The 27,771-nt window shown below is 35.1% G+C and overlaps 2 protein-coding genes across 3 annotated transcripts in view; both read left to right on the top strand.

Annotated features, from left to right (window-relative positions):
* The window catches only part of LOC128171382 (uncharacterized), a 194,975-nt gene that overhangs the window by 91,830 nt on the left and 75,374 nt on the right, over nucleotides 1-27,771 (top strand). For both annotated transcript variants that reach the window (XM_052837173.1, XM_052837172.1), the window contains exon 3: nucleotides 5,608-5,664. The gene's annotated coding sequence lies outside the window, so the exon portion shown is untranslated. The remainder of the gene's footprint in view (nucleotides 1-5,607; nucleotides 5,665-27,771) is intronic.
* Nucleotides 18,830-26,217, top strand: LOC128171369 (uncharacterized). The gene is made up of 4 exons (XM_052837150.1): nucleotides 18,830-20,766; nucleotides 21,246-21,323; nucleotides 21,519-21,601; nucleotides 24,789-26,217. Exons 1-3 carry the CDS (start codon nucleotides 18,990-18,992, stop codon nucleotides 21,575-21,577), a joined length of 1,914 nt encoding a protein of 637 aa, XP_052693110.1. The 5' UTR covers nucleotides 18,830-18,989; the 3' UTR covers nucleotides 21,578-21,601; nucleotides 24,789-26,217.

Below are 27,771 nucleotides of genomic sequence, written 5' to 3'. Positions count from 1 at the left end.
TTTATATTACCTGATCACGTGACTCGAAACCTATTCGAGTTCATGTATGTATGAAAACTCATCACGCTCATGATCTCAAATACAGTTGAACGAATGGCAGAGCTTTATCGCCGTGTTTTAATGATAAAAACATGCGAGGTGAAAGGTTGTGAATAATGCGTGGTGGGTGGATATGTGTAGAGGGACTGATTATCATGACAACACATTTAACTGAGAGAGAGAGAGAGAGAGAGAGAGAGAGAGAGAGAGAGAGAGAGAGAGAGAGAGAGAGGGGGTTAGTTATGCTGAAGAGGTTGATAATTTGAGTTATCTCCCTTATAACACCAAGTTATGACATATCCTGTAAATAATTTACAATTTTTTTTTCGAAATATCAAGACCATTAAGAATAATAAGAACCGATTTTGAAAGTTAACAAAAAGCAATCTTACTTGGAAATATAGAAAGTAATCAAAAATTAGCAGTAAGTAATACAAACGCATGAAAATTTTAGACACTATGTAAAAATCTTACTACTGACCAAGTATAAGCTACAACTATCGGCACTGTGCTATCGATTAGTGCCAAAAAATGGACATAATTAACGCAGATGTCTTATTGATAGTTACATGCAATCTTACATTTTGAAAAAAAAATATGTGAATAATGCTTATATATAATTAATTATTTCAAAGATTATGGTTTATAAAAATCGCATCACAAAATACAACGGTGCGTGTGAACTTAGTAAGCGATTTTCATGTGGTGTAGACACGTGTACTTATAAGTGAAACTCAAATAGAAGCTGTGATTGTCACTTTAACTTATGAAATTCCGAAAACATATTTTATAAACAATTTGTGCAAAGGAGGGGCGAGCTTGAACAGATCTGGAAAGTCTAAAACATGCATACATGAAAGGCGATGACTTGATTGAATAGAAGTGTATAGGTTCAGCACGTGGGGTGGCTTTTGTATTTTGTTGGTCTGACGTATTTGATACACTTAATTTGGCGTGAACGATTATGTTTCAACACTGATGAATTTGATAAATCCAGTGTTAATGGGAAATTTATCAACAAACTGTGTTTATGTCAAAGGTTTTTGTAAAAGAGGTAAGGAGCGTAGATATAAACAACTTTTAAAAGAACGAGGTAATTAACGGTCTGTAATTCATTCTCTCTCTCTCTCTCTCTCTCTCTCTCTCTCTCTCTCTCTCTCTCTCTCTCTCTCTCTCTCTCTCTCTCTAACCCGGGTAATTTACAGTTTATACAAATTAAGCTTGTTTATGTAAACTTATGATAGTACTTTAATTAATTAAAACACGCATGATAAAAGCTAAAAATTATGAGAGAGAGAAAGAGAGAGAGAGAGAATTTCATCAGTTATAGATGCAGACACATCTCCATGCTCGCAGATGATAAAGGGCATAATATACATGTAAATAATGTGTTATATTTTGTTCAGAAATAATTGATCTGGATACACGTACAGTTTGTCTACATGTCAGGACTTTTTACATGAATTTCCATGCTCTGTTTTCCTCTAGAGACGTAAGAATTCCCTCCACCAGCTTTTGGAGCATACTCCAAATAGTACTCATGCAGCGGAAATTATGTGTTTTATTAGAAGATTAAATTAAAAATGCTCCCCAGTTTCGAACCCCCATACTTCACATTTGTATTAAGAGTCAGGGTTGATCTTGTACATGTGGTTTCCCCCCCCCCCTCTCTCTCTCTCTCTCTCTCTCTCTCTCTCTCTCTCTCTCTCTCTCTCTCTCTCTCTTGCTTACGCATGCATTGTTGATAAGTAAGAAATACCACATAAGTGTTGGGGAGGGCAGGCCCCATCCACCCCCTTCCCCTAATCCGCCCCCGATCCTGAAGCCTGCAAACATTTCTTTGTTTTGAAGTTGCCTAATTATAGGAAGTAATGGACGTGTCTTGCGCTGACGATTTTTAAACGATGGCGTGGTTTAAGCTACCCCCCCCCCCCAACTTATTAAAGCAGTGTAGTAAAGCTACCAAAAATAGACCTCATACCCCCCCCCCCCCCCAGCTTCCTCTGGGAGAAGGGTGGGGGGGGGCAAACAAAATAACACACCTTGGGTTAAAAGTTGAAAATTATAATATCTTGGTGATTGCTGCTTATATATGTTTAATGTATATTAATAGCTTTGTTATGATTTATATGTTTAATGTATATTAATAGCTTTGTTATAATTTATATGTTTAATGTATATTAATAGCTTTGTTATGATTTATATGTTTAATGTATATTAATAGCTTTGTTATAATTTATATGTTTAATGTATATTAATAGCTTTGTTATGATTTATATGTTTAATGTATATTAATAGCTTTGTTATAATTTATATGTTTAATGTATATTAATAGCTTTGTTATAATTTATATGTTTAATGTATGCTGTTTCTTAAATAGATTGTGTCTATAATAAGAATAACATTTCTAGCTGTAATTCATAAAAAAACCCATTATGTCATTCGATTCTTACCGTATATATTTTGCTTTCATTGATTATTTTATTTTGTGCAAAAGTGCGTGTACCGAATGTCCTTGGCATGTTGTTATGTGCTTGTGTTCAGTTCAACAAGTACGATGTTTTGGCTGCTGAAATAAACACGATTTCCGGTGTCAGTCAGGATCAGACATTCTGTTATAAAACAAACACACTTCATCGTGACTGGACAGGAATGCTATACTCTATATACGGAGGTAGCAGAGAGAGAGAGAGAGAGAGAGAGAGAGAGAGAGAGAGAGAGAGAACCTGTTAGAGAAAAAAGTAACAAATAGAGTCAAAGATAAATTTTAAAAAAAACGGCAATATATAGGCCTATAGCAAAACAGAGAGAAAGATATATTTTTCTGTGAAGTGTATCCCGAGTTTTTGCTTCCATCACTTTTTGCTTGATATTTTGATAATCATAAATACCTTTGCATTCAAACTATGTTCATCCACTACTATGAAAAATATCCAGATTATCTGTTTTGAAACGCCCCCTCTACTGCCTCAGGTGTTCATTATAAATCTCCGTAATAAATTTGTGTTCGTTCCTGTGAACTTTTTTGAATGAAAATGATAATTGTTCAATGAAAATATCTTGGACATATTCCCCTATATCGATGTCATTTGTATTTCTTTCACAGGTATATGTATCTTTATTAAAAATCATCAACAAGTGATGGAAGCAATAACTTGGGACAGATTATGGAGGTAGCAGGATTGCCGTCAAAAAGACAATTTCATTTCACAAACGCATTATGAAATTTGACATGAATTAATAAAACAAAGCACATACAGTGAAACTGACCAATAAATTCACTTGAATTGTTCTGGCAAACATTTCTGCGAAAAATGTAGAAATACAGGATCGCTTTAGAAGTCATCCGTGGTCTCAAATTCATTTTTATCCCCCCCCCCCCCCATCCCCCCACCCACCCCCTTACTTTAAAAAAAGTTTACTTCGAGTATATATACGTTTAGTAATATAAAGATGAAATTAAGTAATAATAAAAACTAAGTTGACCGATTATTACATTAAAACTAAATATTCGAACCGATTTTTCTATCTTAGAAAAGCGATATACATGCATTCATTATCTGGTACCGAAACGACATGGGGTCGAAATTGCTAGGTGGCGAAGCGTCTAGGCATCGCTGTGACGTATGCAGAACAGACGGTAGACAGATTTGCATTTGGGAAGAAGAAAGGAAAGTTTATTTCTATCCGTTTAGATAATTGTTCCCCGTGAAACAAAAGGTTTGTCATATCATATATTCTACAATGTAGTCTACTTCTTCCATATATCATGCCAGTGATAATCTATGTGAGATAAAACGTGATATTTTTAAAAATCAACTTGAAATAAAATGGCTGACCCGGAAACAAACCTTCGAAATCGTGTCATTTATGTATATGTAAAGTGTTGAAGAAAAAAACTGTTGTAACTTAGTTCAGGTAAGGGAGGAGGGAGTAAGTTGTTTCAATCCAACAGCTCAATGTACTAGTGACAAGACAAGTCGTTTGGTAAGACACAGAACCCCCTTTTTTAAAAAAAAAAAATGTTTATAGAGTATATATACCAGGTCCAGCACAATCTCCAGATTTAGCTATATAGCTTGAATAAGCTAAATAGCTTTATTAAGCTATTCAGAATAGCTTCATTTAGCTATTTTGTCATACATTTTTCTTAAATGTGTAATTTTGAATGTAAACATTATTTTTGTTCAGTCGATAACTTGAGTAACGAAAGGTGTAAACCAGCGTTTTATTCAGAGCACTTTATATGTTGTATGCGTGTATGTAAACCAAACTTGGTTTTCAATACAAAAGAGTTCTACATCATGTCAATCTCGTGTAAATACAATTTCTCTAACTTCAAACGTGCATTATAGCTTAATTATGTAGTTTATTTTCAACACAGCATGACCACGTGTGATGATTTAAAACACTTTATTAATATAAATAAAATGTGTTTTTGACTTTCCTTCCGCTTTAAGTATTGTACCTTGATATTTCAAATACTCAGATATCTCAAAGGTTTTAAACTAGTTTGAGATAACGAAGTTTGACTGTATTTTATATAAACTCTTTTAAAAACGGGCTAAAATACAGACGTTATCAGTTTCAGAGAGCAGTGATACGGAATCGGAAAACCACAGTGTGGTGATCCGGAAACTCAGATCAAACTGTGAAATTGACAGTATCAAGGAAGAAAAACTGATGGGTATATAATATGTATATTTACATTCCACATATATTTTGCATGTAAAGCTACTGCAGATATAGCACCATAACACAGACAGGGTACTAAAAGGTTAAATCACGAGTTTTAATTGTGACGTCACAAACGTTGAACGCTGTTAAGTGCAACATCACAGACGAAAATCAAAGATCACGCTTGTGGCTGTTACTGTGGCTCTTCCATTAATTTGAACTTACCCATAGCATAATACAGTAATTTTGAGGTATAAGGCATGAAGGTAAAAAAATGTAAATATAAGCATTAAATCCTTATTCTAACGCGCGTTATTCAATTTGTATGCACACACCGTTGCAGTTATGAGACTATATCTTTCAAAAAATAAGGATTCAATACTTAAATATAGGTATGTAATATGTATATATCATCCATTTTATTTTGGATTTGTCATCCCCACTCCTGTAATAATCCAGACATGCAGTTGGTTTTTTATTTCAATTTTAAAGAAAAGGTTAAGAAAACAATTAAGAAAAGAATCAGACAAAATATATACAAAAATGAACAAAAAAATAATATTTGAAATATTAAGCATTGTATCATATTAATGTATATATTATTAAATCTTGCACTTGTGCGGGATATCATCAAGTACTAGAATGTAACAGTTGATGGTCTCTTTACAGGTTCTTTGTGTCTGACTGTTGACTGATAGGTTATACCAGTCTGTAGTATGTAACAGTTGATGGTCTCTTTACAGGTTCCTTGTGTCTGACTGTTGACTGATAGGTTATACCAGTCTGTAGTATGTAACAGTTGATGGTCTCTTTACAGGTTCTCTGTGTCTGACTGTTGACTGATAGGTTATACCAGTCTGTAGTATGTAACAGTTGATGGTCTCTTTACAGGTTCCCAGGTTGTGTCTAACTGTGCTGATGACTGAGAGGTCAAAGAGAATATATGTGGTATAGTATTCATGTAATATCACCATGTTCATGTAACTATTCTATGTATTTTTAGGTCACCTGAGTCACTCAGGAGACCCATTGCTATCTCACGTTTGTCGTCGTGTGTCATTCGTAGACATTTTAGTATACATCTTTTAAATGGGTATGAGGGCAGTAGTCATTGTGTTAGTCCTGGGGTAAGAACTGTTGCCCGAAACCATAGGCGGAGGTCAACGGAGGTGTGAATTGTATTTTGATAGCAATTATAGTCTGTTCTTTACATGGGGTAAAGACACAACTGCATTTTATCCATGTTTTATAACCACATTATAAAAAGTTACATTCTGTATTTCATAGATGAATTGTAAATAAGAACATACTGAAGATATGTGTCACATTTGAAAAACAGTGTTTCAATCCAATCAGACAGAAGGCAAATCCTGTGTCGGCCCTCATTTCTATAACTAAGTTATGGTGATGTGTGTGTGGAGAGAGAGAGAGAGAGAGAGAGAGAGAGAGAGAGAGAATAAACATAGATTGAAGGTACATGTTTTAGAGTACGCAGTAATTAATATAGTAAATGTAGATTTTTACGAGTTTGAGAAAAGGTTAATAAAGCAACTAAGAAAAAAATCAGACACTATGTTTACATAAATAAACCAAAAAATATGGATCAACATATAATTATACCCCGCTCCAAAGGAGAAGGGTATACTGTTTTACCCTTGTGTGTCTGTCCGTCTGTCTGTCTATCCATCTGTCTGTCTGTCCGTCCGTAACAAAAATTTCTGTCACATTTATCTCAGCAATAATTTATCGCAGATGCTTGAAATTTTTACACAGTGTTTGTTAAGGCATGCCATATCACGGGATATATTTTTGTACCAATCGAACGTCAACTTCCTGTTAAATGACGACTTTGCTTATTTTTTAACCAAAATTTTCAAACAAATTTTCGTCAAAGATTTTGCTTATTTTGCATATTTACATCAGAGCGGGGGTATCACTAGTGAGCATTGGCTCACAGATATCTTGTGAAGCATTGTATCATATAAATGTATGTAATATTAAATCCCGCAATTGTGCGGGCTATCAACAAGTACTAGAATGTAACAGTTGATGGTCTCTTTACAGGTTCCCAGGCTGTGCTGTTGACTGAAAGATCAAAGAGAGAATATATGTGGTATAGTATTCATGTAATATCACCATGTTCATGTAGCTATACTCTGTATTATTAAGTCACCTGAGTCACTCAGGAGACCCATTGCTATCTCACGTTTGTCGTCGTGTGTCATTCATAGACATTATAGTATACATCTTTTAAATGGGTATGAGGGCAGTAGTCATTGTGTTAGTCCTGGGGTAAGAACTGTTTCTCGAGAGCATAGGCCGAGGTCAACATCAACTTCTTACCCAGGAACTGACAATATAACTATTGCCCACATTCCCATTTGATTATTGGTGTGTTAGACGAGGAGAAACATACCTTTGTGGTAATATCAGGGCTAATTTATCTGGGGGGGGGGGGGGGGGCAGTAAAAAATCAACCAGGGTTAAGGGAATAGCAAAGCATGGGTCATAAACCAGTAATTAACATGTATACACTGGTGGGTTCCCATTTTGCACAAATTTGAGGATTAGGTGTGAATTGTATTTTGATAGCAATTAAAGAAAGTAATAATGAGAGAGAGAGAGAGAGAGAGAGATTACATGTCTAAGAAAAGATACATATGTTTAACAGAGTAAGTAAGTCAGAGAAAAGAGAGGAGAGAGAGAGAGATATTACATGTCTGAGAGAATAAGTAAGATGTACATGTTTACATGGATAAGAGTAAGTTTCAGAGAGAGAGAGAGAAAGAGAGAGAGAGAGAGAGAGCAAACAGACATGTTATACAGAGCAATAAATATTAAATGATAGATATGGAACATCAAGAGTAAGGGAGTAAGAGACAAAGTTTAGTTGAGTTCATCTGAAAGAGAGAGAGATAGATAGAGAGAAGAGAGGTATGATAGAAAACAAGATTACATGTTAGAAGAGAGAGGGAGAGGTTTGGTAGTGAAAGTGTGAGGGATAGAGAGAACAGTTAGAAAGCAAGAGAACCGATTTAATGAGAGACAAGAAGTATATGTTTAGCTGTAAAATCATGAGATAGTGAGAGAAAGAAATAATAAAAGAATGAAATTGATTACATGTCTGAGAGAAATAGAATGATGCATATGTTTAACAGAGTAAGTCAGAGAAGAGAGAGAGAGAGAGAGAGAATGTCTGAGAAAAATAGTTAGATGCACATGTTTACATACTAAGTCTGTGAGTAAGAAACAGAGACTACATGTCTGAGAGAATAAGATGCACATGTTTACATGTATAAGAGTAAGTCACAAGAGAAAGAGAGAGAGAGAGAGAGAGAGAGAGACTACATGTCTGAGAGAATAAGATGCACATGTTTACATGTATAAGAGTAAGTCACAAGAGAAAGAGAGAGAGAGAGAGAGAGAGAGAGAGACTACATGTCTGAGAGAATAAGATGCACATGTTTACATGTGTAAGAGTAAGTCACAAGAGAGAGAGAGAGAGAGAGAGAGAGAGAGAGAGAGAGAGAGAGAGAGACTACATGTCTGAGAGAATAAGATGCACATGTTTACATGTATAAGAGTAAGTCACAAGAGAAAGAGAGAGAGAGAGAGAGAGAGAGAGAGACTACATGTCTGAGAGAATAAGATGCACATGTTTACATGTATAAGAGTAAGTCACAAGAGAGAGAGAGAGAGAGAGAGAGAGAGAGAGAGAGAGAGACTACATGTCTGAGAGAATAAGATGCACATGTTTACATGTATAAGAGTAAGTCACAAGAGAAAGAGAGAGAGAGAGAGAGAGAGAGACTACATGTCTGCGAGAATAAGATGCACATGTTTACATGTATAAGAGTAAGTCACAAGAGAGAGAGAGAGAGAGAGAGAGAGAGAGTACATGCCTGAGAGAATAAGATGCACATGTTTACATGTATAAGAGTAAGTCACAAGAGAGAGAGAGAGAGAGAGAGAGAGAGAGAGACTACATGTCTGAGAGAATAAGATGCACATGTTTACATGTATAAGAGTAAGTCACAAGAAAGAGAGAGAGATAGAGAAAGAAAGACTACATGTCTGAGAGAATAAGTAACAGGGCTCGACATTAACGCTTGTCCGCTTGTCCGGTACCACAGGGCTCGACATTAACGCTTGTCCGCTTGTCCGGTACCAGTTAAAAAAATATGCGGACAAGTGAATATTGCTGGCCAATTGTCCGACTGGACAAGTGCATTTTTTATGTAAAGAAATCTCCAAAAGAAAGTTTTGTGATAAGTTTATCGATTAGTTATTTTGAATTTCGATCCCGACATCAAATTGCAATGCAATTGAGTTACTCTTGATCGGGATTGAAGTTCACTAATTTCAAACAACTTTCAAGGTGTGGATCTTAGTTCTTACAAAGTACCAAACACATATGTTAAGAAAAAGAAAGGACGAAAAGGTAGCAAAGATAAAGGATTATGGAAAGAAATGTAACTTATTTTAGGTTTCATTCATCATTGATAGACTATGATGACTTTCCATGTTTAGTTTAAAAAACAGCTGAGAAATCAATATAACAGTTACATGTATTTTTAAACCTGATGCTAAATTTAAAATGTCTTGTAATTTGCCATGACAAAGCTACAGCTGACAATTCATGTTTAATGTTACAGTATATGGAACAAATACATGTACATATAGGAAAGACACTTTAAGTTTCCATTTAAAAAGTCAGGTTATTAACTAGAGCAGAGCTCGTGGCAAAGCCCCGAGCAGGTCTTCCGTTGTTGCTGCGAGTTGAAAATATATGTTATATGGTGTCAAACGATTATAATGACTATACTTTCAGTTCTGCTTTTGTTATAAAAACGTGTTGTGATTGAAAGCCTGTATATAAAACGTGTTTTGAAAAAAGAAAGGAAGAAAATATTTTAGGAAAACTATTTGTCGAGCAGAGTTTATGTAATCGTTTCAAACATTCTTTAAAAAATGAGATGTTTAATGGCGAGTTAAATTTTCAAAGGGTAGCAAGCATTGTTATAAACAGTATGTACTCGTGATTCATGTCAGGAAGTGTATTTCTTTTTTAAACTAAACCCGCCTACAAAACACGTAAACTTTTCTCAAAGATAACTTCTATATTAAAATATTTCGAATTTTTTTAAAGACTATGTGCAAGTTTAGAATTGCATGCTGACAAAATTTACAGACCCTAAAACGTACTACTACACCAAAAAAGCGTGCGGCCTACGTGCGAGAAACGTTTCGTGTAAACCTTTTAGAGTTTTATGTAAACCGTTTAGCGTTTCGGGCAAAGCGTGCGAGAACCGTGTGAAATGTTCATCAGATTTCATTCGGAACTCTCTGACAAGTTAATTGTTTCAAAATGGCGCCCGTGTTTTACATTACTTTAACAAAATTGAACGAATTTTTAACAAACAAAAGAAAGGTATATGTATTAAAAGACGACTAGTTACAGAGTACATGTATATTTAACGTTTTCATGCGATGTTTCAGTACTGAAACAATATTAAAATTCGCTATACATAAAAAATATTAAATACAGTTAGTGAAACATGATTTCTATTGGAACAAACCTAAATCAACTTTAACTTGCACGATCATGTTTTGATAGGCATGTATTTTTATTATTTATTTACATCGATAACTCCTACTGATAACTCTTACTGAGACCATTCGGCTGTGTACAAACAGCACACATAACCTCGGACATCGGGTGAGACCTGCACCTGGCTGAACCTGTCAATCAAACTCTGTGTATTTGTTTTCATTGGATGGTCAGGCGTCTCTCTTTTGTCAAAAGCCAATGGAAAATTAATGACTTCAAGGTAATCGGAATCAGTATTTGATGAAGCACACAATTTAAATGATACAAAATTTATTAATTATTTGAACAAAATTAAATGTAAACATAGAGAGGAAATAAAAAAAGATTATTATTATGGGAATCTATACGCATGGTACTCAATTCAAATAGATTATATTATGATTTTATTATTTTATGTAGTAAAATCACCCTTCCAACTGTTACTCAATTACATAACAATTGATGACCTGGGGCTATAAATGTTCTGAGCTGTGTGCGCTGAAGTGACACAAGATTCTCGGTCGCATGCGGCTATTGAATTAACACAGACTGGCCGAATAAACAAAGGGGCGGGAAAGTGAAACAAAATGTTACACATAAGAAGAATCCACCAAAAATGATTTTCGACAGATCTTGTTATCTTTTCTCCAATTAAAAAAAAAATCCAGCGCGAGCACCTGTCAGCGGGGCGGGAGGAAAGGGGGGGGGGGGGGCAGCAATGAGTTCGCTTCCACAATGAAACTACAGAAGTGATTAATATGTAACCGATAGAATCTAATCTAAAGTTGTTTAAACTCATGTGAATATTTTTTAAAATAATAATCGATTGCCTCAATTCAGGGCATTCCTTTATCATGCTAGCCCCTACCGCAAACATGGAACTGTACAAGTAAAATCAATTTATATTTTCGTCTTAAACCAATATAATAGTTGAAAACATAATAAAATATAGTTGTGTCCGTGCAAAATATGAAACATAAACGCGTCATAAGGTACATGTAGAAGAATACGAACCGATGGCGGATCACTTATCCACTCGCGCCGGATCTCCTCAGCCATTTAATATTTGAAGGGGGGGGGGGGTGTTGATTTAAAACATTAATTGTACAGTTTTTAAAGTACTCTAATTACCTGAACAAACGAACCATTAGTTTATGTCTAACGATTTTCCGATTTGGAGTAATTTATTAATATTCATTTACACTCAAATATTTAATTAAATATATATACAAGTAGGACAAACTTTTATAACATAAAATTAAAACAGTTCTTGTATATACGGCTATATTAACTCAAACACGTTCATATGCATGTAAGTCGCGGTGTGCGAATCTTGTGTATTAAATAACCGCTTACCGCTAGGTAATGCAGCCGTGGCTGATCTCCTCGGCCGTGGACGAAGAATAGATTACGTAAAGGTACAACGCACAGAAACGCACAGCTCAGAACCAAGGAAGATTTGAAAAGTTTGCAGTATAATGACCTTACTCTATCAAATAGAAGTTATATATTTTAAACTTAAACCCCACAATTGATATATGTCTATTATTGCTTTAGAGAATGACATTGCTTTTATTAATTAGATGAACTATTTCTTACTTGACATCCACTCGTTTAATCCACAAAAGATTTTGTGTAATCAAAACTAAAACAATTCTTGAGTTCGCGGCTAAATAAACTTATACATGAGAGACGCAACTCTCGTGTATTAGATAACCGCTGACCGCTAGGTAGTCCAGCCGCGAGCATGGTAACCGATTTTCTTGGCCGCAGGCAAGGGAGAGCTTACGTAATGGTACACACACACATGCAGCTCTAATTCAAGGTAGATTTTAAATGCATGGAGTTCGGAGTTAATAACTAAAATGTAATGCACAGAGTCTTTTAATTCCAAATTTTGTGGTTTACTAGAAAAGAAAAAGAATGTTTTGTTTTCCAATTGCCGTTTTTAATGATTGTGCACTATAAAAACTTAACAACAATGACTTTAACTCCTAAAGGAAAAGCTTATACTCCAACAACAAAAAAAATTCTTATGAATTAATGCCTCCTGTATAAACCAGCATACTTTCTGCGGCAACTTTATGCCAGTTGTACGCACAAAGACTTTCGTTAACTTGTCAAATGAAAACAGGTACATGTCAACATGTAAAGCTTTTTACACTCATACTACACAAATCACTTACAAAATAACATTGTTACGACCTTTATGAGATCCCAACAAGCAACTTTTCCAGCGACAGCCATATCAAAATCCTAATCGTTTTTGAGTTATTAAGCAAAAACTTTTAGAGGCTATTGGCCCTTAATTTAAGGGGCCAGCCCTTTTTTATTGGTGTTAAATGAAAGCCCTTGATATTCTGCACAACTTTTATTCTACAAGTCTTTACAAAATATATTTTGTTAAAAAGATATAAAGGAAAATATGTCTAAATTTTTGCACTTTTTTGAATCCTGTTTTTTGACCCCTACCTTTTCCTAAATAAAAAACGTAATCTAAAAACAAAAACTAATGTGCACCACTACAATGTCTCTGCTATTCAAATTCGTTGGATTCCCATTCCCTGCTATCATAGTCTCGGAGCCTTTGTCTGGAAACCAAAGGCCCTAAAAAATTTAAAAGGGGAATAACTCGTTACCGGAAAGGGAATTCTAACTTTTACGAATTGATGAAGATAGTGTTTTGTAAATTCCATTAGCCCTGAAAATTTGAGCAAAAACCGTTCAGAAATGAGCACGATATGAAGCCTCAAAGTTCGCGTCTAGGAAGAAAAAAAAAAAAAAAGAAAAATAAGAATAATCTTAACCAGCACAATAATAGAAAGGTCTTCCGTTGGAAACGGAAGACCTTAATTATAGCTAGAGTAATCAATAAATGATTTTATTTTAGTAATAGAGTACTGTAGTTTTCAAGTTGACAATATTTGATCTTTAATATTGAAAATTTTTCGGACAAGTGAAGTTGAAGTTCGGACAAGTAAATGTTTTGGTCACTTGTCCGAATTGACAAGTAGGAAAAAAAGTTAATGTAGAGCCCTGTACCAGTTAAAAAAATATGCGGACAAGTGAATATTGCTGGCCAATTGTCCGACTGGACAAGTGCATTTTTTATGTAAAGAAATCTCCAAAAGAAAGTTTTGTGATAAGTTTATCGATTAGTTATTTTGAATTTCGATCCCGACATCAAATTGCAATGCAATTGAGTTACTCTTGATCGGGATTGAAGTTCACTAATTTCAAACAACTTTCAAGGTGTGGATCTTAGTTCTTACAAAGTACCAAACACATATGTTAAGAAAAAGAAAGGACGAAAAGGTAGCAAAGATAAAGGATTATGGAAAGAAATGTAACTTATTTTAGGTTTCATTCATCATTGATAGACTATGATGACTTTCCATGTTTAGTTTAAAAAACAGCTGAGAAATCAATATAACAGTTACATGTATTTTTAAACCTGATGCTAAATTTAAAATGTCTTGTAATTTGCCATGACAAAGCTACAGCTGACAATTCATGTTTAATGTTACAGTATATGGAACAAATACATGTACATATAGGAAAGACACTTTAAGTTTCCATTTAAAAAGTCAGGTTATTAACTAGAGCAGAGCTCGTGGCAAAGCCCCGAGCAGGTCTTCCGTTGTTGCTGCGAGTTGAAAATATATGTTATATGGTGTCAAACGATTATAATGACTATACTTTCAGTTCTGCTTTTGTTATAAAAACGTGTTGTGATTGAAAGCCTGTATATAAAACGTGTTTTGAAAAAAGAAAGGAAGAAAATATTTTAGGAAAACTATTTGTCGAGCAGAGTTTATGTAATCGTTTCAAACATTCTTTAAAAAATGAGATGTTTAATGGCGAGTTAAATTTTCAAAGGGTAGCAAGCATTGTTATAAACAGTATGTACTCGTGATTCATGTCAGGAAGTGTATTTCTTTTTTAAACTAAACCCGCCTACAAAACACGTAAACTTTTCTCAAAGATAACTTCTATATTAAAATATTTCGAATTTTTTTAAAGACTATGTGCAAGTTTAGAATTGCATGCTGACAAAATTTACAGACCCTAAAACGTACTACTACACCAAAAAAGCGTGCGGCCTACGTGCGAGAAACGTTTCGTGTAAACCTTTTAGAGTTTTATGTAAACCGTTTAGCGTTTCGGGCAAAGCGTGCGAGAACCGTGTGAAATGTTCATCAGATTTCATTCGGAACTCTCTGACAAGTTAATTGTTTCAAAATGGCGCCCGTGTTTTACATTACTTTAACAAAATTGAACGAATTTTTAACAAACAAAAGAAAGGTATATGTATTAAAAGACGACTAGTTACAGAGTACATGTATATTTAACGTTTTCATGCGATGTTTCAGTACTGAAACAATATTAAAATTCGCTATACATAAAAAATATTAAATACAGTTAGTGAAACATGATTTCTATTGGAACAAACCTAAATCAACTTTAACTTGCACGATCATGTTTTGATAGGCATGTATTTTTATTATTTATTTACATCGATAACTCCTACTGATAACTCTTACTGAGACCATTCGGCTGTGTACAAACAGCACACATAACCTCGGACATCGGGTGAGACCTGCACCTGGCTGAACCTGTCAATCAAACTCTGTGTATTTGTTTTCATTGGATGGTCAGGCGTCTCTCTTTTGTCAAAAGCCAATGGAAAATTAATGACTTCAAGGTAATCGGAATCAGTATTTGATGAAGCACACAATTTAAATGATACAAAATTTATTAATTATTTGAACAAAATTAAATGTAAACATAGAGAGGAAATAAAAAAAGATTATTATTATGGGAATCTATACGCATGGTACTCAATTCAAATAGATTATATTATGATTTTATTATTTTATGTAGTAAAATCACCCTTCCAACTGTTACTCAATTACATAACAATTGATGACCTGGGGCTATAAATGTTCTGAGCTGTGTGCGCTGAAGTGACACAAGATTCTCGGTCGCATGCGGCTATTGAATTAACACAGACTGGCCGAATAAACAAAGGGGCGGGAAAGTGAAACAAAATGTTACACATAAGAAGAATCCACCAAAAATGATTTTCGACAGATCTTGTTATCTTTTCTCCAATTAAAAAAAAAATCCAGCGCGAGCACCTGTCAGCGGGGCGGGAGGAAAGGGGGGGGGGGGCAGCAATGAGTTCGCTTCCACAATGAAACTACAGAAGTGATTAATATGTAACCGATAGAATCTAATCTAAAGTTGTTTAAACTCATGTGAATATTTTTTAAAATAATAATCGATTGCCTCAATTCAGGGCATTCCTTTATCATGCTAGCCCCTACCGCAAACATGGAACTGTACAAGTAAAATCAATTTATATTTTCGTCTTAAACCAATATAATAGTTGAAAACATAATAAAATATAGTTGTGTCCGTGCAAAATATGAAACATAAACGCGTCATAAGGTACATGTAGAAGAATACGAACCGATGGCGGATCACTTATCCACTCGCGCCGGATCTCCTCAGCCATTTAATATTTGAAGGGGGGGGGGTGTTGATTTAAAACATTAATTGTACAGTTTTTAAAGTACTCTAATTACCTGAACAAACGAACCATTAGTTTATGTCTAACGATTTTCCGATTTGGAGTAATTTATTAATATTCATTTACACTCAAATATTTAATTAAATATATATACAAGTAGGACAAACTTTTATAACATAAAATTAAAACAGTTCTTGTATATACGGCTATATTAACTCAAACACGTTCATATGCATGTAAGTCGCGGTGTGCGAATCTTGTGTATTAAATAACCGCTTACCGCTAGGTAATGCAGCCGTGGCTGATCTCCTCGGCCGTGGACGAAGAATAGATTACGTAAAGGTACAACGCACAGAAACGCACAGCTCAGAACCAAGGAAGATTTGAAAAGTTTGCAGTATAATGACCTTACTCTATCAAATAGAAGTTATATATTTTAAACTTAAACCCCACAATTGATATATGTCTATTATTGCTTTAGAGAATGACATTGCTTTTATTAATTAGATGAACTATTTCTTACTTGACATCCACTCGTTTAATCCACAAAAGATTTTGTGTAATCAAAACTAAAACAATTCTTGAGTTCGCGGCTAAATAAACTTATACATGAGAGACGCAACTCTCGTGTATTAGATAACCGCTGACCGCTAGGTAGTCCAGCCGCGAGCATGGTAACCGATTTTCTTGGCCGCAGGCAAGGGAGAGCTTACGTAATGGTACACACACACATGCAGCTCTAATTCAAGGTAGATTTTAAATGCATGGAGTTCGGAGTTAATAACTAAAATGTAATGCACAGAGTCTTTTAATTCCAAATTTTGTGGTTTACTAGAAAAGAAAAAGAATGTTTTGTTTTCCAATTGCCGTTTTTAATGATTGTGCACTATAAAAACTTAACAACAATGACTTTAACTCCTAAAGGAAAAGCTTATACTCCAACAACAAAAAAAATTCTTATGAATTAATGCCTCCTGTATAAACCAGCATACTTTCTGCGGCAACTTTATGCCAGTTGTACGCACAAAGACTTTCGTTAACTTGTCAAATGAAAACAGGTACATGTCAACATGTAAAGCTTTTTACACTCATACTACACAAATCACTTACAAAATAACATTGTTACGACCTTTATGAGATCCCAACAAGCAACTTTTCCAGCGACAGCCATATCAAAATCCTAATCGTTTTTGAGTTATTAAGCAAAAACTTTTAGAGGCTATTGGCCCTTAATTTAAGGGGCCAGCCCTTTTTTATTGGTGTTAAATGAAAGCCCTTGATATTCTGCACAACTTTTATTCTACAAGTCTTTACAAAATATATTTTGTTAAAAAGATATAAAGGAAAATATGTCTAAATTTTTGCACTTTTTTGAATCCTGTTTTTTGACCCCTACCTTTTCCTAAATAAAAAACGTAATCTAAAAACAAAAACTAATGTGCACCACTACAATGTCTCTGCTATTCAAATTCGTTGGATTCCCATTCCCTGCTATCATAGTCTCGGAGCCTTTGTCTGGAAACCAAAGGCCCTAAAAAATTTAAAAGGGGAATAACTCGTTACCGGAAAGGGAATTCTAACTTTTACGAATTGATGAAGATAGTGTTTTGTAAATTCCATTAGCCCTGAAAATTTGAGCAAAAACCGTTCAGAAATGAGCACGATATGAAGCCTCAAAGTTCGCGTCTAGGAAGAAAAAAAAAAAAAAAGAAAAATAAGAATAATCTTAACCAGCACAATAATAGAAAGGTCTTCCGTTGGAAACGGAAGACCTTAATTATAGCTAGAGTAATCAATAAATGATTTTATTTTAGTAATAGAGTACTGTAGTTTTCAAGTTGACAATATTTGATCTTTAATATTGAAAATTTTTCGGACAAGTGAAGTTGAAGTTCGGACAAGTAAATGTTTTGGTCACTTGTCCGAATTGACAAGTAGGAAAAAAAGTTAATGTAGAGCCCTGAGTAAGATGCACATGTGTACATGTAAAAGAGTAAGTATCTGAGAGAGAGAGAGAGAGAGAGAGAGAGAGAGAGAGAGAGAGAGAGAGAGAGAGAGAGAGAGAGAGAGACAGAGAGAGAGAGACAGAGAGAGAAAGACTACATGTCTGAGAGAATAAGTAAGATGCACATGTTTACATTTAAAATAGTAAGTATCTGAGAGAGAGAGAGAGAGAGAGAGAGAGAGAGAAAGACTACATGTCTGAGAGAATAAGTAAGATGCACATGTTTACATAAAAGATAGAAAGTGTTTACATGTTTATTTATGAAATAATGAAAGACAGAGGCTTAGAGAAAGAATGTAAAATTAGAGATAGTGAATGAAGGAGTAATAATGTGAGAGAGAGAGAGAGACAAACACAGAGAGAGAGAGATTACATGTCTAAGAGAAATAGAAAGATGCATATGTTTAACAGAGAGTAACTCGGAGAGAAAAAGAGAGAGGAATTACAATAGTAAGATGCAAATGTTTATAAGAATAGGTCAGAGAGAGAGAGAGAGAGATTACATCTTTGAGAGTAAGATATATTTAGTACATGTACATGTTTAATGGAGTTTGTCTGAAAGAGAGAAATAGATAGAAAGAGAGAGCAAAAATACATGTTTAGAAGAGAAATCTGAGGAGACAGAGAAAAAGCATGGAGGAATAAGATCGAGAGAGAGAGAGAGAGAGAGAGAGAGAGAGAGAGAGAGAGAGAGAGAGAGAGAGAGAGAGAGGCCAAGAGTGCATGTTTAGTATTGAAATTGTGAGAAACAGAGATTGAGAGAAAGAAATAGAAAGAGCAGGAGTACATGTTAGGTAAATTGAGACAGTAAATACCCGGTAATTGAATTAACTTAATTGTGATGTGTACTCTACATCTTATTTTTTTTTCTCTCTGACTTTGTCTGCTAGATAATCATATAGTACACTTTCTCAATTATGTACACATCCAAGAGAGAGGAACAGAGATAAAGAAATGTAGGGATAAAGAGAGGGGAGAGAGAGAGCACCTCTTTCTCACTCAGCAATCTTATGTTGTATTTTTCTACTGGTTGAGTGTCTCTATAATCAGAACCAGAATAATAGACCGTCAATTATCCAAGTAGAGAAAATATATTAATCTTTAAAAAACCCAAATATATTTCTTTTAAAATTTGACATTGAATGTTTATACAAACAATAATAATCCTAAAACTCTTTATTTTCATTGAACAGGTTATGACCCAGACCGCCCACATCATGGACACAGCAAGCTCCCAATACACCACAGCAAGCTCCCAATACACCACAGCAAGCTCCCCGTACAAAGTACATCAATGTTCTAAGTGTCCGGGGGACACAGCGTACCATTGTGTATCGTGTCCATGTGATCTGTGTCCCCAGTGTAAAGAGAACCATGTAAAAGATCTCCAAACAATAGACCATGATGTTGTGTCACACCGTGATAAAATCAACTACATCCCAACACAAGAGATCTGTGTGAGACATCCTAGCCATGTTTATACAAAGTACTGTGAACCTTGTCAAGTTCCTGTCTGTTTCCACTGCAGAAAACATAGAACTCACAGACAACTAGATGTTAAAACAGCCTATAAAACAAAGCGACAACAACACAGAGGAACCATTCACACCATCAGAAGTGAGGCTCTCTTTTACAGACCTGTTCTCCTGACAGGAATCAAAGCTGATGTCAAAACCTGTCACACAGAATTCTCCCCCCTTCAATCAGAGATGTTAACAAAGGCCCAGAGACTGAAGCATCTCATTGACTATGTGGTATATGATCTATTGAACAATGTGTTATGTTACTTTGATTTCAAACACAGATGTAAAAAACAAAAGATAAAAATGATCAGACATATTGTCAGACTAAGGAGATATGAACACAGATATGTACAGCCAGCATTCACATTCAGTGTGCTACAATTCCTCTCATTCACAAAGACAGCCCTCCGTAAAAACATAAAGACAGCCCTCCCCCAGAGACATCTTACACTCCACACCAGCCAGCTCTCCATGACTGAGTCACTCAACAAGGAGGATGTGATGGAGTCACTGAGTGCAATCCAAATCACAGAGAGAGGAAACCGACGCGTAGGAAACCAGTGTCTGCTGAAACTGACGTCTGGTGCTGAGCTCCATCAATCTCTCACAGTGACAGGTGTTGATGGTTGTTTTCACATTTCCTGTGTGACATCAGACCGGGTCTGGGTCACTGGTTATAACAATCTCATGTTGACAGACACAACAGGTGTCCCTCTACATCGTGTGAAGGATTCATGTTGTGGTAATGGATTACACACAGTGAACAGTGAGAGTGAACTGATTTATATAGATAGGAAATATAACATCAACAAACTGTCAAAGGATATGAAAACAACCACCACATTTATAGAGAGAACAGACTCTACATGGGTACCACAGTGTGTGTACTGGTCCCCGTCCACTGGGGATCTACTGGTCGGGATGTATAACTATGATAAAAAGACAGGCAAGGTAACCCGGTACAACCAGAGTGGACAACTCACACAAACCATACAGTACAACAACACAGGACGGGGACTGTATAGACAACCTCGCTATATAACAGAGAACAACAATGGGGATGTCGTGGTGTCTGACTCATTCAGTGCTGTAGTGGTGACAGAGCGTGGAGGAAGACATCGTTTCTCCTACACAGGACATCCATCAGGATCACGACTATATCCACGTGGAATCTGTACTGACGCGCTGTCACACATCCTGGTGTGTGATGTTACAACAGTACAGATGATAAATAAGGACGGTCAGTTCCTGTCACATCTACTGACAGAATCACAAGAGATGCGTGTACCATGGAGCCTGAGTTATGATGTCAACACTCACCGTCTCTGGGTCGGATCACTGGACAACAACAAGGTGTATGTCTACAGGTATATCACCAGACAGGACGCTCTGACAGGTAAGTCTGAGTCATTATCATTCACATTAATTAGATATAGATAACTAAGACACACAGTCCGTGTTAATTATCAGTCAATAAGATACATGTAAGACATGTTTATCTGTATGATTGTTTGTCAATATAAACAACTCATTGTTACAGGGTTAGCTGTATCTACCAGTCATTGGGAGTCAGTGTTTATCTAAAATAAACAGAAATTAGATACATTATTTTATTAATTAAATGTACAGTTACATGTCATTGTAATTAGTGAATAGAAATAGCAGGTTGCTGTATTTAATTATGAAATATATAGAGTGACTCATGTATTTGTAGTCAGTTATTTTGTGACATGTTAATTGACTTAATTTAATTATTTAGATAAATATTAAAGCAAGTGTCATGGTAATCAGGTTAAAGTTTTAATGTGTAGATGTAGCTCTATCATTACATATACTGTATGTAGTAATTAGCAGCTAATTAATGACTTGTTGTAGATGAACACAGACCCCGTCCTGATGGAGACACACGATACACGACACCTCCTCACAACAAAACTCATCAACTAAACGAAAGTAAAACTCACTGACGCATGTATTTGTAATCGGTTGTTTTGTTACATGTTAATTGACCTAATTTAATTAATTAGACAAATAATAAAGCAAGTGTCATGGTAATCAGGTTAAAGTTTTAATTTGTAGATGTAGCTCTATAATTAAATATAATGTATGGAGTGGATTAATTAACAGCTAATTAATGACTTGTTGTAGATAAACACAGACCCCGTCCTGATGAGGACACCATGTCCAGCTCAACACCAGCCGTATAATGGAGATAGCTGGGATATTGACAGGTTGTAAATGTTTCTGTACAAATCTAGTCTGCTCTCAAAACCACACATGTTGTTTGTCACTTTGTTCAACATCTGCAGCTGAAATTGAGCTGTGTATAATTCACATGGACTGTAATACTGACTCCTGTTTATTTCACACTTTGTGATCATTCAAACATGGCTGTCTGTTGCTGAGTGAGAAACATCATGTTATACAAGTTTTATTTTCTGAATGTGGAATATTAAAAAACAAATAATAACTAAACAATTAAACATTGTAAATGTTGGATCTTTATCAATTGTAAATGTATCTTTGTTTTGCTAATTGTGCCATTATTATACCCCATGTAATGGAATTGTTAGAGAATAATGATTTCAACCTATGTCAGTCAGTCCTGGATTTTAAGCAAAACATATATTATAATTTATAAAACAGCTGCACAGAAATTTATCATGTTTAATATGAAACTTCTAAGGTATTTAGGACACAACGTGTAGATGTGCTAATTACTAGGGAGTTCTGATTTATTTATCTTTCTGGGAATTTTACCTCCATGGAACTTAGTTTGTTGTCCAAATGTTGAATTTAGCAGTGATTTTTAGGTCACCTGAGTCTCTCAGGTGACTTATTGCAATTGGTCTTCGTCCGTCGTCGTGCGTTAACAATTTTACATTTTTTAACTTCTTCTTGAAAACTACCAGGCCAATCGTTACCATTTTTGGTGTGAAGCATCTCTATGGTAAGAAAAATCTAAATTGTTAAATTTATGGCTCTACCACCCCTGGGGTGCCACAGGTGGGGCCAAATATGCAAAAAAAGCCTAATTTTCAAAAATCTTCTTCTCTACTCCCATGCATGTGAGGAAAAAACTGGTTGCATGGTTATGATGTCCGTGAGGCCCTCTACCAAAATTGTGAAATTTATGGCCCCTGGGTCAGGGGTTCTGGCTCTAGGGTGGGGTCCAATATGGCCAGATAGTAAAAATGTATTAAATCTTAGAAAATTTTCTTCTCTACTATCATATATATTTGTTAAAAACTAAATGCATGATAATGATGTCCATGAAACCCTCTACCAAAATTGTGAAATTCATGACCCCTGGGTCAGGGGTTCAGTCTCTAGGGTGGGGCCAATATGGCCAGATAGTAAAAATGTATTAAATCTTAGAAAATCTTCTTCTCTTCTCCAATATATATTTGTTAAAAACTAAATGCATAGTTATGATGTCCATGAAGCCCTCTACCAAAATTGTGAAATTCATGACCCCTCAGTCAGGGGTTCAGGCTCTAGGGTGAGGCCAATATGGCCAAATAGTAAAAATGTATTAAATCTTAGAAAATCTTCTTCTCTACTCCCATATATATTTGTTAAAAACCAAATGCATGGTTATGATGTCCATGAGGCCCTCTACCAAAATTGTGAAATTCATGACCCGTTTGTTAGGTGATTAGGCTCTAGGGTGGGGCCAATATGGCCATATAGTAAAATGCTTTAAATATTAAAAAATCTTATTTTCTACTCCCACACATGTGGGCAAAAAACTGAATACATGGTTATGATATCCACAATCTCCTTTACCTAAATTGTGAAATTCATGGCCCCTGGGTCAGGGGTTCAGGACATGAGGGGGTGGTGGCAATATGGCAATATAGTGTTAATGCATATAATGTTTAAAAATCTTCTTCTCTATTCTCACACATCTGTATAAAAAACTGAATAATAATTATGTTTACCAGGAAGTCCTCTACTGAAATTTTAATTTTCATGTCCCCTGGGGTATGGGTTTTGACTCTCAGGCAGGGCCAAAATGAAGGTATAGATGTTAATGCATATAACGTTAAAAAATTATCTTCTTTACTCCCACACACCTGAAAGGAAATCTGAATTCATGATTTTGTAGACCAGATCTTTTAGTTTTTCACCAAAATTATAGGTTTCCCAGTTCTTTTTGAAATGTGGTCTTCATTACAAATTTATAATTTTTCTACTCCAGTATGAAATCTAGTTAATTAGATGCATATGAGACTCCTTGACAAGTTTGTGTATGGGATATATGCTACTCAGGTGACCGTTAAGGCCAGTTGGCCTCTTGTTTTTGTAGATAGTTAGGGCACAATGTGTTGATTTGCACATTTCTAGGAAATTTTAATTACAATGTTTTGTCTTCAAATTTTGAACCATTAGAATTTAGTATGTTGCTGTTTTAGACAAATGATTAAATATGTGCATAATTGCAGAAAGTTTTGATCTGATGATGTTTTGCTAGTAATGCCCTTTATCATTTTTAGCTAACTGAGCTGAAAGCTCAAGTGAGCCTTTCTGATCACATTTTGTCTGTTGTCTGTCCGTCTGTTTGTTTGTCTGTCCTCTGTCCGTCAACTTTTCACATTTTCAACATCTCCCCCCGAACTACTGGGTCAATTTCAACCAAACTTGGCACAAAGCACCCTTAGGCAAAGAAGATTCAAAGTTTTGAAAATTAAGGAACGTGCCCCTTTTCAAGGGTAGATAATTAGGATTTATGTATCCCAACCTGAGAGAAATTCAAAGCCACCCTCCCATCCCGTTAATTAAGGTGGTTTGGAACATCTGTCAATAAAAATGTGGATTAAAGTACATTACTACTGAAATACTTTCATTGGTTTAGAATTTTCTTTCACAATATTTAACCAAAAAATCTGTTGGAAAAATTTTGGAAAAGTAATAAATTTTCAAACCCGACTCGAACTCGTGACTTACAGGTCCGTAGTGAGCGCTCTAACCCACTGCACTGCGCTGTAAGGTAACAATGATGGGAAAGAAACTATTTATAAAATTACACTTGATTTATTGTTTATTTCGATAAATAATACGACACAACATGAAGGTGTCCCATTCCACCTTTCATGTAAATAATGAATTTAATAAAAAATTTGACTTATTCTATTTATTTAACAAATTTTTCAAAAGAGCGGTCCCCATACCTTTCGCCTCAGTTGCAATCAGCCAGTACCAGGATTAACTTTTTTTGCGTACTGCGTCATCAAAAAGTGGTGTAGAATGCCACCTTAATGCATATATATTCTGCCATTCATGATGTGTAGCGTTGTCAAGTAATGGGAGAACATGGGGTATTTGAGCTTGCTCACTTTTTCTTTCCTTCTTGTCCAAGTATTTGGTATTAATCATTTAATACAATTATAAATTAATTATTTTTGTTTCTTGCAGAAAAGCTGCTTTTTTAAACGCCTTCAGGGGGAGACAGTAGAAAACCTGCCCGGATTACCCATAATTCCAATAGAGTTACAGAAGCTAAATAATTACCGGTCATCAACGGACTTTGTGTTCTGTGCGTGAACTCTACATAAACAACGTTTCATGAATGGACTCTGTATCTGTGTAGGTGAACAAAAATAACGCGTCATCAATGGACACTGTTGCTGTGTATGTGAAATCTGCACAAAAATAACGCTTCATCAATAAACTTTGTATCTGTATAGGTGAAATCTGCATATATAACGCATCCTCAATAGACTCTGTGCTCTGTGTACCTTATCTCTTTATGAATAAGGCATCATCAATGGAATCGGGTTTTTTTTGTGTATGTGAACTCTACTGTATTTGTTATCATACGTTTTTTATTAATTTTATCTTAGTGTAAATTTTGTCAGTATATAATATGTTTTACATATCTAAGCTCCTGAAATTTCTGGTATCTTTCGGTGCTAGGACGGAGATGTCCATTATAATTGTAGCCAATGTGTCACATGTTGTTGTTTTTTTCAATTTTGATTTTTACACAAATAATCTTGTATGTTGTAGTAAACATTATATTCAAAGGGGAATAACTCAAAATTTGTATTTTTCAGTCAGGATGAAAAAACAGTTATTCCCCTTGAGAATGAGAAATGAATTTGATGGTGTTTATCCCTGACAGTTTTATTGGTAGGATTGAATATCAGTTAATGTATTTTTACAATATATCGTGATCATTTGGAAAGAAGTGATCTGATAAGCTTTTGATAAGAATTTGATAAGTTTTAGATGGTTTTTTATACAATGTTATGTAGTTTTAATTTCAATATATTAATAGTTGATGTTAGATTAATTCATTAAGTTTGAGCTGTGCATGTGTAACAATTGGTGCATCATATATTGCTTGTTGTGCTCAAAATGTAGGTCACAATGACCCAATTAGAATTATGGTAGTTTATGGTGAAACTATTTTAGAACATATCTATTTGGAAAAAAAAAACAAACTTGTGTTTTAGAAATGAAGTACCATTAATCATACCAGGAGTCATTTACTCATGTATATCAATGTGAAAGTAGGTCATGATGACCTCAATTTGTATTTAGCAAGCTGCTAATCCTATGTGTTGTTAATGGTGTTTAAGCACATTTCTCACACTCTGTATCTCTGTTGACCAGATAGATAGGACAACTCAAGTTAATGTCATTTTCTTTTGAGAATTTTTTTGTTTTGTTTACGCACACAATGAACGTGATGAAATACATTTATAACGTATATATAGTATTATGTTTATTTTTATTGTGTTTACACTTACCATGAAAAACATAATACTTGTATACAAATGATGTTTGGGTAAATGTAGCGAGCTGTAGATAAAAGTCAATAAACTTAAAGTGACATGTCTATATTGTTTGTCTTTTTTCATAGTCAGGCAGTACTGTAATACTTGGTACAGAACGAGGACACAGATTAATCCAGAACGAGGACACGGATTAATCCAGAACGAGGACACAGATTAATCCAGAGCGAGGACACGGATTAATCCACAATCACACACTTTGTATATATACCGATAACCCGCGATCCCGCATTTTTCATATACGGTTAATCCACAATTACGCATTTTGCATATACCGTTACACCACAATCTCGCATTTTTAAATATCATATATCTAAAATGTAACATCTAAACCAGAGACATAAAAAAATATGTCTCTGTCTAAACCAGACAAAATTCGAAAAATAAATGGCTTAATATGTGTAATTTTATATTCCAGAAATCAAAAAATAGCATTACCCTGCCGTTTTTACCTTTTTAAAATCTATTTTGAATTTAAAACCACAGGGGCTCGGTTGTCAGACACTGAAATTTATAACAATTTATTCCCGAATAAAAAAAATATACATAAATGGTCATTCAATATATGTTCTATGGTATCGAAATAAAATACGCCGTTAAAATCGCCCTTTATCGTTGTTTTAAAAAATGTGTATCATATGTACATTAAAACAAAAGGCCCAGGGGCCACATCACTCACCTGAGCAACAATTGCCTTAATTCTGATCAAATGAGCATTACAGTATCAAAATACCTCGACATTAGTTGTCGAGGTATTTTGATACGGTAATGCTAAAAAAAAATTGAAAATCTGCCAATTTTTACCCACCTCTTTTTTGGGTAAATATTAAGCCCCTTTTGTTGTTGTACCTGTAAGAAGATTTTTTTCTTTTCCTATATACCCCCCCCCCCCCCCCCCATTGCGTGGCCTCACTTTTCTCTAGGGAATCATGGTTTCATCAAACTTAAATCTGCATAACCTCTGCTTTCACACTAAGTACTGAGTTTTGGACCGAAAACTTTCCCAGAATATTTATAAAGATTTTCTCTATATATTCCTATGTAAAAATTCAAACTGCCATCACGGCCCCGTCCTACCACTAGGGACTGTGATTTTGCAAACTTGAATTTACACTACCCGAGGATGCCTCTACACAAGTTTAAGCTTTTCTGGACCAATAGTCTTTAAAAAGAAATTTTTTAAAGATTTTCTCTATATATTCCTATGTAAAAATTCATCCCCCATTGTGGCCTCACCCTACCCCTGGACTATTATTTAAACAAAATTGAATCTATACGATCTGGGGATGCTTCCAATCAAATTTGGGCTTTCCTGGCCTAATAGTTTTGGGAAGAAGTTTTCTCTATATATAAAAATTTATCCCCCATTGTGGCCCTGCCCTACCCCAGGAACCATGATTTGAACAAACTTGAATCTACATTATCTGAAGATGGTTACACGCCAATTTGAGCTTTCTTGGCCTAGTAGTTTTTAAAAGAAATTTTTTAAAAAGATTTTCTCTATATATTCCTGTATAAAAATTTATCCCCCAATTGTGACCCCACCCTACCCCCGGGGACCTTGATTTGAACAAACTTGAGCCTACACTATCTGAGGA

Source organism: Crassostrea angulata, chromosome 2 (assembly GCF_025612915.1).
Source record: "Crassostrea angulata isolate pt1a10 chromosome 2, ASM2561291v2, whole genome shotgun sequence".
Lineage (NCBI taxonomy): Eukaryota > Metazoa > Mollusca > Bivalvia > Ostreida > Ostreidae > Magallana > Magallana angulata.
This window is presented reverse-complemented; position numbering and strand designations above follow the sequence as displayed.

What these genes read in the sequence shown, in the direction of transcription:
- LOC128171369 (XM_052837150.1), top strand. Translation starts at nt 18,990, where the DNA reads ATGTTTATACAAACAATAATAATCCTAAAACTCTTTATTTTCATTGAA. An exon ending in CAGACAGGACGCTCTGACAG is followed by an intron (nt 20,767 to 21,245) that starts GTAAGTCTGAGT and finishes GACTTGTTGTAG; the next exon opens with ATGAACACAGACCCCGTCCT. An exon ending in AACTCATCAACTAAACGAAA is followed by an intron (nt 21,324 to 21,518) that starts GTAAAACTCACT and finishes GACTTGTTGTAG; the next exon opens with ATAAACACAGACCCCGTCCT.